The following is a 17,768-nucleotide window of genomic DNA, read 5'->3' on the forward strand; positions in this document are numbered from 1 at the left end:
ATCTGTCTCCACAACCTCTCCACTAACTGTTCTGGCGCTCTGGCTCCCATCCTCCAGCAACTCTAGTTTAAACCCCACTATGCATTATTAACAAACGTTCCCATTAGGATACTAGTCCCCCTCCAGTTCAGGTGCAAACTGTCCCTTCTGTACAGGTCCTCTCTTCCCTGGAAGAGAGCCAATGATCCAAAAATTTTAAGCCCTCCCTTCTACACCAACTCCTTAGCCATGTGTTAAACTGTATAATCTTCATAGTTCTGGCCTCACTAGCACATGGCATGGGTAGCAATCGTGAGGTCACAACCCTGGAGGTCCTGCCCTTTAACTTAGCACCTAACTCCCTATGGAGAACTCATCACTTGTCCTACCCATGTCAATGGTACGTACATGGACCACGACTTCTGGCCTTTCACCCTTCCACTTAAGAACGCTGAGGACTCGATCCGAGATATTCCGGACCCTGACACCCAGGAGGCAACATATCATCAAGGAATCTCATCTCGCCCACAGAACCTCTTGTCTGTTCCCCTAACAAACAAATTGCCTATCACCATAGCTACTGAGATTGGTATCAATAATTTAAAATGATATAAATTTGTATAATCTTACAGTGGTGCTACCATAGAAATTCTAGACGATGAAGTTAGGAATATTTAACCTTCATAAGATTGATATTAACAGTTGTGTTTCAAGTCATTATGCCAGGCCACAACTGTATCTAGTTCTGTATAATTTTCCTGCTTGGTAATAGTGTTCTTAACGGAGTCTGTTGGAGAAGTAAATAAAGCAGGTTTGAGTTCCTACTCTGAAGTGTTAATATAGCGACACAGATGATGGTCTCTGTTTAAACTATATGTAAATAGAATTATTCCAACATTTTCTTTCTAATAAATCAACGAAGTGCAACAGGGAGGCTGCTGCAGCCACATAACCAAATACAGAACTACATTTTGGTGACTTGAGAGAGTTTGATTTTTTTTCAGCAAAAAGAAAATTGTCATACTTAAAAAGTGATATATTGGACTTGCAAATAGTGTACAATTTAGAAAGTATAAATGAAGTGGCACTACCTCAATAATTGTATCAGCTTGGGTGGCATGATGGTGGAGCTAGTAGTGCTGCTGCCTCACAACCCCTCAAATACTAGTTAAACTCCAATAATCCAGTTATTCCAGTTATCCAATAATCGGGGTTCAATTTTGACTCAAGTGCAGTTTGTATGGAGTTGTTATGTACCAGCAGCAATAGATATGAAATTGAGTCGGGTTTTTATAAATAAACAACGAAATTTATTAACCTCTACTCAAAAACGTAGAACAGTAAACAAATGACTAACTTAAACGGAAGTTAACAGTGTTATGCGTCTATAGTTATCAAACAATCGAACTTAGAGACAATTCTTAACAGATCTTACTCAAACACAGTCTTAAGTGGTAGTTCAAAGAGTCCAAGTGATTTATGAAATAAATGAGAGGAGAGACTTCCCGATCCAGCGATGAAGAAGACGAAACTGCTGATGCAGATCCCAGCCGAGAAATGCCTTGTCCGAAGATATCACGAAGAATACGATTTCTCACAGTAACTGACCTTTGCAGAAGGTGGTCAACACACAACACCCGAGACCATGCAGGGGTTAACTAAAAGTTTGTGCCACAATACCCATATGGACCACACCAAATGTCAGTCACGTTCAAGGCACATAGAACGCCGTTGATTTCTTGGGTTTGTACAAAGCTGGCAAATTCTTCACTCTCACTCTCTCTCTTTCCTTGATTACGTAACCACCGACTGCGACTCCCCAACAAAACAACTACACAACAAACTGCAGTCTCCCCTTTTATACCGATTGGAACATACCATCATCTGACATCACATTATCCCATTATCACGACCATTACATCATACTAATATCACGAGACAATTACATCATGCCAATATCACAAGACAATTACATCAAATTCATGAGAACGTCTAAGAATATGTTCTTGACGAGGACTCTTGCAGCATATAGGGTTAAGGTCAATGCCTGTAAATGAATTGGTAGAAACTGGCAATAGTGTGATGGACAGAACATATTCAATAATTTTCATGAAAGTTCATTGAGACATCTGCTTATAAACCACAAACATGAATCAGTCAATTCACTAGAAATTGCTAATATAGGTGTAGAGAGACTATTTTTGTAACAATATCCAAAGAGAACTACCGTAACCTTTTAAATCTTTGGAACTTCTTCAAAGGGCAATGGAAGCAAAGCCTTTTTATTTTGTGACGTAGATAATTGATTAGGGAAGGGTTACCATAGGTATATGGAAATGCACAGTTGAAGTTATCATGTCAGGATATCTTATTAAAAGGCAGAGCAAATTTATGACCAATTGACCTACCATTGTTCCTAATTCATGCAGTTTGAGTTGTAAGCAATTATTTCACATTAGGGGTGATGTAAGGTACAGACTCATTGCATTAAATAAGTAATTTTTAACTCTATATTAGCCTCCTTCAACAGATCCTGGTCCATCTTCATGGTGTATTGCATCAGAATGGGTAACAGCATAGTCGAGGATACCTTCCATTCTCTTCCACATTCAGGTGCTTGGAAGCTCAGAAAACTGTACTTGAGAGTAGCTTCTCCTCCACTGCTATCAGACTTTAAAATAGATCAATTCTGAGGCACAAGAAACTGCAAATGTTGAAACCCGGGACTGTTGACGATTCAGAATTATTAATGATTCGGGACTGTCGACGATTCAGGATTGTTGACGATTCGGGACTGTCGATGATTCGGGATTGTTGACGATTCAGGACTGTTGATGATTCGGGATTGCTGACGATTCGGGACTGTTGATGATTCAGGACTGTCGACGATTCGGGACTGTCGATGATTTGGGATTGTTAATGATTTGGGACTGTTGACAATTCAGGATTGTTGACGATTCGGGACTGTTGACGATTCGGGATTGTCGATGATTCGGGACTGTTGACGATTTGGGACTGTTGATGATTCAGGACTGTTGATGATCGGGACTGTTGACAATTCAGGACTGTCGACGATTCGGAATTGTCAACGATTCAGGACTGTTGATGATTTGGGACTGTTGATGATTCGGGACTGTTGATGTTTCAGGTTCAAACCTTGCATCTGCTTTCCCTTCTCCTCTGGATGGTGCTGCCACATTCTTGAAACTCTAATCAACCTCTTCCATTACACTGGACAATGAAGATTTTGCTTCCTGAATACTATTAGGTATATCTTATGGATCTTGGGCTGCTGATCATGAAAGTCACCATGATATTTCCCTATCATGCACCATATCTTTGAAATCACCTTTTTTTTAACTTCAATTCATAATTCAAGTCAGAATAACTGATGCCAAGATTAAGGAAGGTATTTTTGTTGGTCCACAAATCAAACAGGCCATCAATGACAGGCAATTCGAAGAACTTCTAGTGAGACCCGAGAAAAATTGCATTGAAGGCATTCAAAGATGTTGCTGAAAACTTTCTTGGCAACTAAAGAACACCAAACTGCATTGAGCTGGCTGAAAACATGCTTCAAGCATACAAAACCATGAAGTGCAACGTGTCACTAAAGATTCATTTCCTGCATTCCCATTTAATCATCTTCCCTGCAAATCTTGGTGATCTTTCATTGTGGTCATGGAGAAACTGCATCAGGGCAACCAGAATCCATCAATGCTAGCTGATTATTGTCAAACACTTATGCGAGAAGCCTCAGACATGGAAAAAAAAATGAAAATCATCAACAAAACACTTTTAGCTTAGTTGAACTATTGCAAAGTGTTGATGCCATTTTGCAATTAAAGGCATTATACTCAATAAAAGGTAATTTCTTGTTTCTCCAAATTCCTACGTGATACAAGTAGTCTGAAATTATATTTGTGTCCAGCTTCAAGTGGTCTATCATAAAAAGAATTCTGAAGAAGCAATACTTTTGAGAAAAATTGTTATCCAGTGGTATTGTCATTTAGGCATTTCTATATGCACCACCTCAGTTTTCAGTACTATATTTCTTTGCACCATTCTGTCATAGTTTTTGCACCAATTTATGTATTTATTGTCATGTTTATTATTTACAAGTACACTGCTTACTCTGAGTTTCACGTGAGCAAGGAAATGAATTGTTCCCTGGTGCATACAACAATAAACTAATGTGAATCTGAACTTCCCACTTCTGCGGGAAGTGGGATCCTGTTCTATAATCCGAGTGCCCGTCCTTTGAAAATCTCCATGAACTGTGGCCCATCACGATCACAGGGATGCCATATCTGGTAAACCATCCTTTGAGCTTGTAAATGATCTTGAAGAATGGGTCCTTTAAACCGAAGTTTCTAAAGTAACTGCCATTTTCCAATCTGATCGGATTTTCACCATGGATCAGTATCAATCTTGCTGAAAGTGACGTGTTTCCTTTACCTGAGGAAATCTGCAGATGCTGGAATTTCAAGCAACACACATAAAAATTGCTGGTGAACACAGCAGGCCAGGCAGCATGTCTAGGAAGAGGTACAGTTTACGTTTCGGGCTCAGACCCTTCGTCAGGACTAACTGAAAGAAGAGATAGTAAGAGATTTGTAAGTGGGAGGGGGAGGGGAGATCCAAAATGATAGGAGAAGACAGGAGGGGGAGGAATGGAGCCAAGAGCAGGAAAGTTGATTGGCAAAAGGGATATGAGAGGATCATGGGATGGGAGGCCTAGGGAGAAAGAAAGGGGAGGGGAGAATCCCAGTGGACAGAGCGTAGCTGTTCAGCGAAACGGTCTCCCAGCCTGCGTCAGGTCTCCAGGGATCGCTCCCTACGCGACTCCCTTGCCCATTCGTCCCCTCCATCCCTTTCCACCGATCTCCCTCCCGGCACCTATCCTTGTAAGCAGAACAAGTGCTACACATGCCCTTACACTTCCTCCCTCACCACCATTCAGGGCCCCAGACAGTCCTTCCAGGTGAGGCGATACTTCACCTGTGAGTCGGCTGGGGTGATATACTGCATCCGGTGCTCCCGATGTGGCCTTCTATATATTGGCGAGACCCGACGCAGGCTGGGAGGCCGTTTCGCTGAACACCTACACTCTGTCTGCCAGAGAAAGCAGGATCTCCCAGTTCCCACACATTTTAATTCCACGTCCCATTCCCATTCTGATATGTCTATCCACGGCCTCCTCTACTGTCAAGATGAAGCCACACTCAGGTTGAGGAACAACACTTTATATTCCGTCTGGGTAGTCTCCAACCTGATGGCATGAACATTGACTTCTCTAACTTCCGCTAATGCTCCACCTCCCCCTCGTATCCCATCTGTTATTTATTTTTATACACACATTCTTTCTCTCTCTCTCCTTTTTCTCCCTCTGTCCCTCTGACTATACCCCTTGCCCATCCTCTGGGTCCCCCCCCCCCCCGTCTTTCTTCCCGGACCTCCTGTCCCATGATCCTCTCATATCCCCTTTGCCAATCACCTGTCCAGCTCTTGGCTCCATCCCTCCCCCTCCTGTCTTCTCCTATCATTTTGGATCTCCCTCTCCCCCTTCCACTTTCAAATCCCTTACTCACTCTTCTTTCAGTTAGTCCTGACGAAGGGTCTCGGCCTGAAACGTCGACTGTACCTCTTCCTAGAGATGCTGCCTGGCCTGCTGCGTTCACCAGCAACTTTGATGTGTGTCCCTTTCTAGAAAGTCTTACATCCTGCACATAGGCTCTGGCTCTCTGTTTGCTCGAGGGCAAGTGAGTACTTTCTCGTTTTGTGTGGAGTCAACCACTCAAACGCGGTTGTGAGAAACAAACATTTCTAAAGACCATTGGAAATAATTCGGAAAATGTGCAGCTCGGGTGGTCGATGGTTAGAACATAGAAATATAGAAGACCTACAGCACAATACTGTAGGTGTGCTGAACATGTCCTTACCTTAGAAATTACCTAGGGTTACCCTTAGCCCTCCATTTTTCTAAACTCCTTGTACCTGTCCAGGAGTCGTGCTGTCCTCCGATCTTGGCAATTTACTTGCAAACGTTTTGTCACCATACGAGGAGACATCGTCAGTGCGCGATTAATTGTCAGCTTGATGGCGATCTCCAAGCTGATGGCATGAATATCGATTTCTCAAACTTCTGCTAATTCCTCACCATTTCCCATTCTCATTTCCCTCTCACACCTTCTCTTCTCACCTACCCATCACCTCCCTTTGGTGCTCCTCCCCTCTCCCTTTCTTCCATGGTATTCTGTCCTCTTCTATCAGATTCCCCCTTCTCCAGCCCTTTATCTCTCACCAATCAACTTTCCAGCTCTCTACTTCACCCCCTCCTCCTCCCCCCGTTTCACCTTGTACTCCTTCCTCCACACCCCCATCTTCTATTCCGGCTTCTTCCCCCTTTCTTTCCAGTCATGATGAAGGGTCTCGGCCCAAAACGTCGACTGTTTACTCTTTTCCATAGATGCTGAGTTCCTCCAGCAATTTGTGGGTTGCTCTAGAGTTCCAGCGTTTGCAAGTAAATTGCCAAGATCGGAGAAAAACTCAACCCAACCACTTTTGATCGGCTTGAGAACCAAAAGCGTCAGATGCTGTAAATCTGAGATGAAAACAAAAAATAGTGGGAACATTTAGTAGGACAGGTAGGATCTGTGCATAGAGAAATAATTCAGGTTGACGTCTTTCTATCATATGCACGTCCATATGAATTTCAGTATACGAAGTAGTTTTTCTTGATATTAAAAGCAGATAATGCCAAACTATTGAGAATTACTCAACCATTCCCCACCATCACTACTTTATCATTTCCTGTCAGTCACCTTATGTACAGATACTCCTTTACATAAAGTCACTTCATGTACAGTACATACAATCAGTCTACATATAAACTAGTCTATTTATATTGATGGTGTTTTTCACTGTATCCTTAACTCTTATTGTGTTTTTATCGGCTGTATCGGATCCAGAGCAACAACTATTCCGTTCTCCTTTTCGATTGTGTTCTTAGGAATGACAATAAACAATTTTGAATCGATTACTGGCATTTTCTGTTCTTATTTCAAATTTCTAACATCTGTAGATTTTTAAAGTCTTCATTTACCATATTTTAAACATTAATCCGTTTTTATTGCACAACTTTGCCCCGAGGTAAAAGTTAATTAATAATCCTGGTAATTAAAAATCACCTCAGTTTTTTTTTGTGTTGGCAAATAATGAAAGCGGCTGACTGGCTTGCTCCTTTAAATGACGGCCACGTCACTCAGGCTGCAGCAGAGACAAAGCAGGAGCGAGGGGCTGTTAAAGGGGAGGTTTGCGGCCTAGTAGAGCTTGGGCCGCGGTTATCACTGAGTTTTCCTGACAGGTCAGTGAAGGCGAGCCGGGTAGGCGGGAGGCTCCATCGGGCCGGGGAGGGTCGCGGTCTATCCCCGAGTTGAGAACGGGCTGCAGGCTGCCCTGGACCTGCTTCCTGTGGCCCGTGGCTGTTTATGCGAGAGGGGATTAACTGTGAACGGCTCAATGTGTCTGGGCCTGGAGGCCTCGGCCTCGATTTGTGGCGTGGCCGCTTCCAAGAAGGGGATGAGGGGAAAACAAGAGTCAGGCAAGATGCTACTTAGATAGGAAGAGCACACTGGTTTAGCAGCGTTGTTGATGGTGGTTAAAAAATTTAACCACACACAGCTTCAGCCCTGATGCTGTGAATAAGATGTCAGGGGACTCTCCTTATCTCCTGATAACCGTCTTGAATCGTGTCGCCTAGTAAGTGCATCGTGGCTAATTGGGTGACGTAAAGCGCTTTACAGTTTAAATACCTCTCCTCTCGGGCAGAAGATATAAAAGCGTGAAAGCACGTTCTATGAATCTCAAGGACAACTTCTACCCCTTTGTTAATAGTTCCCAAGTACGATGATGCGGACTCTAGATCTCCCAATCTATCCCGTTATAATCCTGCACCTTATTGTTTACCTGAAATGCACTTTATCTGTGACTGTTACGTATTATTCTGCATTGTTATTGTTTTACCTCAATGCACCATGTAACGATAAACACAAGAGATTCTGCAGATGCTGGAAATCCACAGTAACACACACACACACACACACACACACACACACACACACACACACACACACACACACACACACACACACACATATGCTGGAGGAACTCAGTAGGTCAGACAGCATCTATATAAGTTTATTCCTCTCCATAGATGTCGCCTGTCCTGCTGAGTTCCTCCAGCATTTTGTGTTTGTTACACTGTGTAATGGTCTGTATGAACAGTAACCAAGTCTACTTGCGACAATAATAAACCAATACCAAATCTTTCGAAGAATGGGCACTTGATGTATAGGAGATGTGATGGCAGGTTTATGCACAGCAAGATCCCTCAAACTGGAAGGTGCAAACAGGCAGATCGACAGCTTTGTTTGGTGGAAATATATTGGGGGCAGTAGTGAGAATACTGCTTGAAACAATGCTGTGGAATTGTGTACATCCCTTTGAAAGGGCAGAGTTAGTTTAATATGTGTCTTAAAGGTTGACAGTTTATGGCACTGTGTATAGTATTTCATTGTAGTGACAACATAGGTTCTTATTCTCTGGATTTGGAGTTTAGCTGTACAGCTTTTTAAATTAGCAATAGAGGAACGGATTAAAATATTCACACCCTAGATCTGGAACTTACTGTGCCCTTAGGTCCAGTCCATTTGTCCACCATGGCATAATTTCCCATTTATACTCTTGTTTAAAAAAAAACTTGATACCTGTGTTGAGGTTTTTAGTTGTTCCATTGCACATTACTGGATTTTCTGAGGAGTGGGGGGAGGATTTTCCAAGCTTTGAAGTGATTTGTAATAATGAACAAACAACTTCTGCCTAAATGTGTGCTGGGGAGGAATTTACTTTCGGCAATCAATGCTAAACTGATTCAAGTTTATCTGTTTGCCAACACTCCTTCAATTAGTTGACTTGAATAAACTGAATAAATGGGGGTTGTGGAGAAACTGGTGTAGACACCCTCTCATCTGCTGAATATGGTGATGAAAGACTTTTTGTTAACCTTTCTCCATGTCTCCTCATTCTGTGAAGTAATTTTCATGTATTCTAACCACATAGAATTTTTCCAGTACTTCTACTGGAGGGAAAGTTTATCAACTTGTCCTTAATGTCTCCCTTAAATATTACGGTGAAAATGAATGTGGTCTATTCCAACATGACCCCACATCCAAATCCATTGTTTTAAATATGGTTTGACAAAGGCTATGCATATACATTTATGAACAAACATGATTTTTCTTAAGCTTGTATTTCTCAAAAGCCTCATTCTTAAAGCAAAAGGCATGGATGATATGAAGATTGGTGGAGGGGCATATACTGTTGAGTAAACAGGTAGGATGCAGAAGGACTTAGATTAGGAGAAAGTGACAAATTAAATAAAATGTTGAAAATGCATGGTCATGCACTTTAGTAGTAGAAATAAATGTGCAGACTATTTTCTAAACAGGGAGAACATCCAGGAATCTGAGATGCAGAGTGACTTGTGAGTCCTTGTGCAGAACACCCTGAAGGTTAACTTGCAGGCTGAGTCAGTGGTGAGGAAGGCAAATGCCATGTTAGTATTCATTTCAGGAGGTCTAGAATACAAGAGCAAGGATGTGATGCTAAAGCACTGGTGCGGCCTCACCTTGAGTATTGTGAACAGTTTTGGGCCCCTCATCTTAGAAAAGATGTGCTGGCATTGGAGAGGGTCCAGAGGAGGTTCACAAGGATGATTCCAGGAATGAAAGGGTTATCTTATGAGGAACGTTTGATGGGTCTGTACTCGTTGTAATTCAGAAAGATGGGGGGGGGATCTCAGTGAAACCTTTCGAATGTTGAGAGGCCCAGACAGAGTAGATGTGGTAAGGATGTTTCCCATGGTGGGAGAGTCTAGGACAAGAGGACACAGCCTCAGGATAGAAGGGCACCCTTTCAAAACAGAGTTACGGAGAAATTTCTTTAGCCAAAGGGTGGTGAATTTGTTGCCAAGTGCAGCTGTGGAGGCCAGGTGGTTGCAGGAACTGGGGTTGAGGAGGAGATAGAAAAAAGGATTAACCATGATTGAATGGCAGAGCAGACTCGATGGGCCAGATGGCCTAATTCTGCTCCTATGTCTAATGGTCTATGATTTTTAAGTATATTGTCAAGTTGGAGTAGTTTGAGTTTTTTTTTGTTTTAAAAGCAATGCTTATGGATTTTTAATATTAAGTGTGTTTTTAAGAAATTTTGCATATTCTTAAAGATTTTCACACCAGATATGGAAAAATGATTAATTGATCTCTGTTACTGTGAGATAGTAGAATGCACAATTTTCTTGCACTCCTACTTCAGCCTTTATTTCCACATCATAACAGAAATGACATTTCTGTGCAGGAAGGATCCAACTAGTTCTATTCTATGTTGGTTCAAATGTTTCGGTGAGAGTTCAAGTTTATTTTGCCATCTGACTGTACGTATATAGATCCAAATGAAACAAAGGTCCTCCAGACCACAGTGCACGTACAAAACATATAACACGCACATAAACCAAAATACTTCCATAAAGAAGTGAGTAAAACAATTCAAAATGCATGCAGCATAGTTAAACAGTACAGTATACAGTAAACACTCACAACACACTGGAGGAACTCAGCAGGTCGAGCAGCATCCGTGGAAACGATCAGTCAACGTTTCGGGCCGGAACCCTTCATCAGGACTGAAGAGGGAAGGGGCAGAGGCCCTATAAAGAAGGTGGGGGGAGGGTGGGAAGGAGAAGGCTGGAAGGTTCCAGGTGAAAAACCAGTAAGGGGAAAGATTCCTTCCCTCTTCAATCCTGATGAAGGGTTCCGGCCCGAAACGTTGACTGATCGTTTCCACGGATGCTGCCCGACCTGCTGAGTTCCTCCAGCTTGTTGTGAGTGTTGCCTTGAACTCAGCATCTGCAGTATATTTTGTGTATACAGTAAACAGCTTGCTGACCTAATGACAAAAATTTGGTGATGGCAGGGTATTCATTAGTTTCACAGCCTGAGGGAAGAAGCTGTTTCAGAGTCTGGCTGTCTGAGTCCTGATGCTCCTGTACCTCCTTCCTGCTGGTAGTAGGTCAAAGAGATTGTGTGATGGGTGGGAGTAATCCTCAACAATGCTTTGGGTCCTTCGTCAGCAAAGCTCCTGGTATATGTCACAAATAGAGAAGTTGGAGGGTGAGGAGAGATACGGTAATCCTCTCTGCGGTTTTAACTATCCTCTGTTGGGTGTTGCGGTCTGATGCCTTGCAGCTTCCATACCACACAACAATGCAGCCAAACAGGACACTCTCAATGGTGCTCCTGTAGAAAGTTGATAGAATGGGGGCAGAGAGGCGTGCATGTCCCTTTCTCCTCAGAAAGTGTAGATACGACTGTGCCTTCTTGACTAGGAAGGTGGTGGTTTGGACTTGGATTAGATTGTCTGTTATGTGCATACCAAGGAACTTTGTGCTGTTCAGTCTCTCCACAGCAGAGCCATTGATGCTCAATGGAGAGCGATTGATCTGTGCCTTCTGAAGTCCCCGCTCAAGGATTGTACATTTTAGTATATCATTACTCAGGTTGTAAAGCACTGTATTAGTGATTGCATGTTCTATTTCTTTTGCCTCTCTGTAATTCTACCCTCTGGCCGTTATGCCACAGGCGTTTAGAGCAGCAATGGAGGTCCTCTGTCTCTGGCAGCGTTAGTAGCTCTGTTTTCACCACTGTCAGTGATACAAGTTCTGGGTGGAGACTCAGGAATACTGTCACATTCAGATGTAGAAAGATTCTTCATTGGTGTTTCCGTAACCGTTGTGTTTTACCAGCTTTGAGCTGAATCCCTGAACCTAGAGGACCATCGTTAGTCTGGCTTCTACCCTTTGACCTGTTTGGCATGGGTGACTCTACCAAGAGCCAAAGCATAAAGCCCTGACTCCAGCCAACATAGCTCCCTGGGCCACTGAGGCCGCAAGCCTCCAAACCCTACAGCAAGGTTGTGGTCCCCTTGGAGGTCTAATTCTAAAGGTTGGAAGTAACATTGTTTTATTAGTCAGAACAAAGTAGTTGATTGACATGATGTTTGTTGCCTTTTCAAAAATGCATTTTTCAGAATGAAAGATCAGATTGACTTTCAAATGAATCTGTTTGTATAATCGTAGGTTCACCTCATAAAAAGATGGATCATTGAGTATGAATAGAGGAGGAATGCTGAGAAGAAGTTAAATTGTAATGAGTGTCTTCTGTAACAAAACAGAATGCTTTTCGTGTAAAAAGGCTGATGATGTTTGAGAAGTTGGGCTTGGCTGCAGTATTTTTTTTTGGATATAGTTGACCAGCAGCTTATGTCGACAGTGTTTTCTAGTTTAGCAACATGTGGTTTTTGAGAAACCCTTGAGCATATGCCCAGTGTGACGAGAATACACATAAAGTAAGATGTTAGCTGTCCTGTGCTGGCACCAGTGGGATCAGCAGCTGGTCTGCCACTTGTCTTCAGGAGAGAGGGAAAACAATGGAGCAGCATTTGGAGATGTTAATGAAGGGACGGGAGAGTCTAACGGAAGGAGAGCTGTCAAGATCGGCTCACCCTTTGAACCCTGAACTGTTTGAAGTGATGGACAGGCGATACCCCAGCAGGGAGATAAAAAGGGACAGGTTCGCTAAGGCAGGACACACACGACACCCCGAGGTAACGAGACCCTGGAAGCGGTGCGTCTCTCACAAGTCGGTGGGAAGTTTTGGACGGCTGATCACGGGATCAAGCCATAGACACACAGGGTGGAAAGGCACAATTGGCGGGAACCTGGTGTGTGTCCACCCTTGCCTGGGTGCCAGGTTCACCGCAGAGAAACGATTGTATCGGGAAACGGAGGGGTCACCTCAGATGACATCACAAAGGACTCGCCCAAAAGCTGACTGCGAAGGTCTGTGTGGAAGCCGTTTTGAATATTCATTCGTTTTGCTCTCTCTCTCCTTCCCCCCACTGTCCATCGCCACGGCAGCGATTACTGCGAACTGAACTGAACTAAATTGAACTGAACTTTGCGTCACTTTGAAACTGGTCATTTACCCCTAGACAACGATAGAGCTTGATTGATCCTGTTATCTTAATTCTGTGTACATGTATGTTTATCATTGCTGAACTGTTGCATTCATTATCCTTTTGATTAGAGTACTGTGTTGCTTGTTTCTTTACTAAAACTTTATTAGTTCTAGTAATCCAGACTCCAACTGAGTGATCCATTTCTGCTGGTTTGGCAACCCAGTTACGGGGTACGTAACACCAGAAAGAAATTTTTGTTTAAAACATTGAAGACGTGTTGCTGGCATTGAGAATTAACATTTTCCTTTTGGAGTTCTGCACATTTTTTAAAATAAATAATCTCATTTTTGTTTGATGTGCATGATTTTGCTTGATTTTGGTGGGGGAGTAAAATAACGTAAATGAATGTGGACAGACAAGGAATTGTGAAAGAAAACTAATATATCTGCAAGAAATAATTTAGTTACATTTAAAATACAACAAAATAAATAATTCTGTGACCCATGGCAAACTGTTGGTTGGATTTCAGAGTTGCTCGATATAATTTGACAAGTTCAGATCTGCTTGCGGTGAAGTAGAAAAATGAACAAGCTGTCACAAAATTAAAAGACCGTTCGAATTCATGATGTCTGTTCAGTGGACGGCACACTCAGGAACCACATTGAATCAAGTGGGTGGACCTCTCAGTTGTCTCATCAGAGCCCCTGCAGGGGGAGCTTGCAACATGGATGCTAACTTGGCAGAAACTATTTGCCAAAGGTTTCTAAAAATGATTTGTGATACTTTTGAAAGCGTGGTAAATAATTAAAAAAAAAACAATGTTCTTGATGCAGTGATCTAGTTATGAGAACCGTGCTTCCGTTCTCCAAGAATGAAAGTGGAGTAATATTGAGATGGGAATTTGTTAATATATACAATTTCCTCTCTACAACATTGTTTGGAAATGTCCTCAATGCATTTATGTAAAAAAATCCAAAGATGTTATGTCTGTGAACTGGTTCTGTAAACCACAATGCGAAGTGGTAATCTTCTGCCCCAGTATTCAAAGATGTAATATGCTTATTGCTAGGACAGAAGATTATGCTGTTGCTGGGCTTAAAATGACTATTTCCTTGTAGGCAGACTTGTCACTCACGCTGGTGCTTTATTAAACAAACACTATTAATGATAGATTTAACAGGCATCTTTATAAGGGATAAGTAGCTGGATGCAAGCAATGGATTTGTGCAATGTTTTGATTTAGCTGTGGTCACGGAGACTAAAAGTTGACTTGTCTTATGCACTGAATTATTCATCTGATAGCAAATAAGCATTTTTAGCCAAATGTGTTTATAAAAATCACAAAGGTGCCCTGAGTGGAACCAAAATTAAAGACCAAAAATATCAATTCTTGAATATATATCCTACTTGTTGTGTAAATCATAAAGTAATAAAAATTCTCTGGTCCAGCATTTGTGGTCTGGCAACTTCTGTGATCCAGCATGTTTTGAATTTATAATATAAATGTATGCTCATTGACTAAATCTGACTAAGATCTAGGACTAATTCCTAGATAATCAGTGCAACTTTCATGATCTCATGCAATTTAGAGAATCCGATTAATTTGAAATCCTGATGGTTTAGCCTCTGGCTCAGTGTGTGACTTGACAGTCCAGGATGTACGGTTAGGGTTGGGCTGGGAAGGTGAGGTGGGGTCCAAGGTGCCCTGTATTCCCTGTTCCCTTTAATCTCACTGGGTTTACTGGAAAAATTACTAAACCACTGTGTAAAATGATTTTTAAAAAAAATATATTAGAAGTTTGTTGAGGTATTAGATTAACATCTAACAGCCTGGAAAATGTGTTGGTCTAACGCTACCAAGATCCCAAGCATGCTTGTTCATCAGTGTTGTACTATATCTGCTTGGCCAGTCCAAAAATCTATTGATCTGGATACCAGCCTTAGCATCTGGCTTCTTGCTTTACTATTCCTATCACTTTACTCTTTATTTTATACTGTATAATAGTGGCTTCCACATTCATATTAGTTAATGATTTACTGATTTCATATTGGATTTATTAGTATCAATTTTATTTGTGATCTATAGTTTATGCTTCCTCCACAGTGCTAGCTGACCCAAATCCCCTGCGATTTACCAGTTTGAAATGTATAGATTGAAAGGTACAAATTTAATTAGCCGATGTGACGCTAGCAACTTGAGCTACGATGTAATTATCCGAGGTTGTGTCAAGAAAGGTACATTAATATTACTCACCTTTGTCCAACAACAACTAATTTCCCAAGTATTGGACTGATAGAGTTGTGTAGCACAGAGCCCTGCCCTTCAGCTCTGACTCATTCATGCCAATTGAAATGCTTATCTACCCCATTTTCCTGCATTTGGCCCATATCCCTCTTCTTTCCTATCATGTACCTGTGCAAATACTTTTTAACTATTGTAATTCTACCCGCCTCTACCACCTCTGGCAGCTTGCTGCGTGCACCTACCATCCTCTATATGGAAAACTTCAGATCCTTTAAATGTTTTCCTTGCACCATAAGTCTATGTCCTCGAGTTGTAAGCTCCTTTATAGCACTGAAACAAGACCTTATCCATACTGAGTAAGATGCTCATTTAAGATGGTCCCATTTGCCTGCATTTGACCCATAACGCTCTAAACCAGGGGTTCCCAAACTTTTTAATGTCATGGACCCCTACCATTAATTGAGGGACCTGTGGACCTCAGGTGGGGAACCCCTGCTCTAAGCCTTTCCTATTCATGTACCTGTCCAAATGTTTTCGTACCTGCCTCAGACATTTCTTCTAGCATTGGAGCTTCCACCTTTGGGAGAGGGGTGGCGGGGAATCGAGGTCATGGTGGAGCTACCTTGTTTCTGCCCTTCATAATTTCATAAACCTCTATTAAGTCACTGCTCAGCCTCCTGTGCTCCAGTGAGAAAAATCCTAGCCTTTCCAATCTCTTGTAACTGAAACCCTCTTTTGTAGGCAACAGCTTAATGAATCTCTCTAGCACTACCAAATGCTTTCTATGTTGTAGTGACCAGAGCTGCATACAGTATTCCAAGTGTAGCCACCCAATGCCTTGTTCAATGCAACATGACGTTGTTTCAACTCTTAGACTCTATACCTCTACCTATGAGAGAAAGCAAGCTAAAAGCTAACATCATTCCCCTATCTGCCTGTGTCATCATTTTCAAAGAATTATGAATTTGAATGCATAGATTGTTTTATCAAGACTTCTAAGGCCTTTCATGTTTATTGTGTATGAGATCAACGCTGAATCAGCATGTCATTTTGTGAAAGTGCTATTTGAGCACTAAATAAGGATGACACTGGATGGCTGTATCCCTCGTTCTCAATTTCTGTCTTTAGGCAGAACTAAACAGATGAGATTTATGTTTGTGAAAAACTGGCAAAATATTTTTTTGCTGGGTGAGTGCTTAACAAATTTCTTTAAGACTAGCCTTAATGTTGAGATTTTTTGACCGGTTTGCTACAGAAATTAGTGTAACATTACTTGGTTTATTATTTTCTCGAAGATGTGAAGTTGAACAGTGGTGATTGGAACTGTTAACCATGTATCTGAAAATAAATTAACATGGTTTACCCTTGCCAACATTGGAATTGTCAATCCTCACTGGAATGTACATCAGGGCATGTGTGAATGACTTGATATTCTGCTGTATGTTTTGAGCTGAAATACTGAATTGGCTATTGTGGCATTAATTTGCTATTTAAGAAATTTGCTTTTGCAAATTTTTACCAGCTCTGCAATGTGACAAGTTTAAGTGTAGGTAGCATTGGGAATGGTGACCCAATTGTTAGTTATTAGTCAAATGCTGCTATAATCAATTAGCTTTTCTTCTGCAATAGGAATGACTTTAAATGATAAATACCTTATTTTAAGTTTTTTCTCTCTCCCTTGCAGGTGTTGCAGATGATCAGAAAGCTGGCATGAAACCTCCATGTATAGGCTGCTTTCATATTTTACACAAGTTTTGCGTCAACTAGGGAAGACTCTTCCTGTACAAAGTCAGCTAGAAAGTTTGGTAGCTGAAAGCCAAAGCATTTCCTCCTCGTTTTCTATTACATATTTTCAACTTGTTCATCCCTCCTCGGCACGTTTGGTTGTGAACAGCTACTGGCTGCCAACAGAGCAAGGTTTGAAGCGCTGTGCGTTCAGCCCAGTCTTAGTGACATTCTCTTGGGCTCCGAGTTGCACGTTTTTAATACCAAAGGCCAAAATGCCAGAGCAGCGATATTGTGTGGACTATGCGAAGCGTGGCACAGCTGGCTGCAGAAAGTGCAGGGAGAAACTCCCAAAGGGATCAGTGCGGATAGGAAGGATTGTGCCAAACCCGTTTTCTGAGGGAGCCGAGATGAAGGAGTGGTATCACATTAAATGCATGTTCGAGAAGCTGGAAAGAGCCCGACTAAGTACCAAGAAAATTGATGACTTAACTGATCTGGAAGGTTATGAAGAACTTCAAGATCCTGAGAGAGATTTGATCAACCAACATATCAAAGGTCAGAGCAAGATCTTGATAATAGATTGCATTATTAGATAAATTCATACAGTAGCCTTTGTGATTTTTAAATCCATTGGGTTATTGGGTAGAATGAATTCCTTTTTCTTAGCCGTTAATGAACTGGATGGATTTGAAGTTCTGCGTTTCGTAAGAGGCTTGAATTGAGCTGAAGATGCAACTTTGCATTT

The 17,768-nt window shown here is 41.8% G+C and overlaps 1 protein-coding gene across 2 annotated transcripts in view; it reads left to right on the plus strand.

Annotated features, from left to right (window-relative positions):
• Window positions 1-7,263: 7,263 nt before the first annotated feature.
• lig3 (ligase III, DNA, ATP-dependent) overlaps window positions 7,264-17,768 on the plus strand; it is a 63,213-nt gene continuing 52,708 nt past the window's right edge. For both annotated transcript variants that reach the window (XM_072242893.1, XM_072242894.1), the window contains exons 1-2: window positions 7,264-7,345; window positions 16,980-17,578. In XM_072242893.1, coding sequence (XP_072098994.1) covers window positions 17,017-17,578 — 562 coding nt within the window. In that variant the 5' untranslated portion in view covers window positions 7,264-7,345; window positions 16,980-17,016. The remainder of the gene's footprint in view (window positions 7,346-16,979; window positions 17,579-17,768) is intronic.

Source organism: Mobula birostris, chromosome 25 (genome assembly GCF_030028105.1).
Source record: "Mobula birostris isolate sMobBir1 chromosome 25, sMobBir1.hap1, whole genome shotgun sequence".
Lineage (NCBI taxonomy): Eukaryota > Metazoa > Chordata > Chondrichthyes > Myliobatiformes > Myliobatidae > Mobula > Mobula birostris.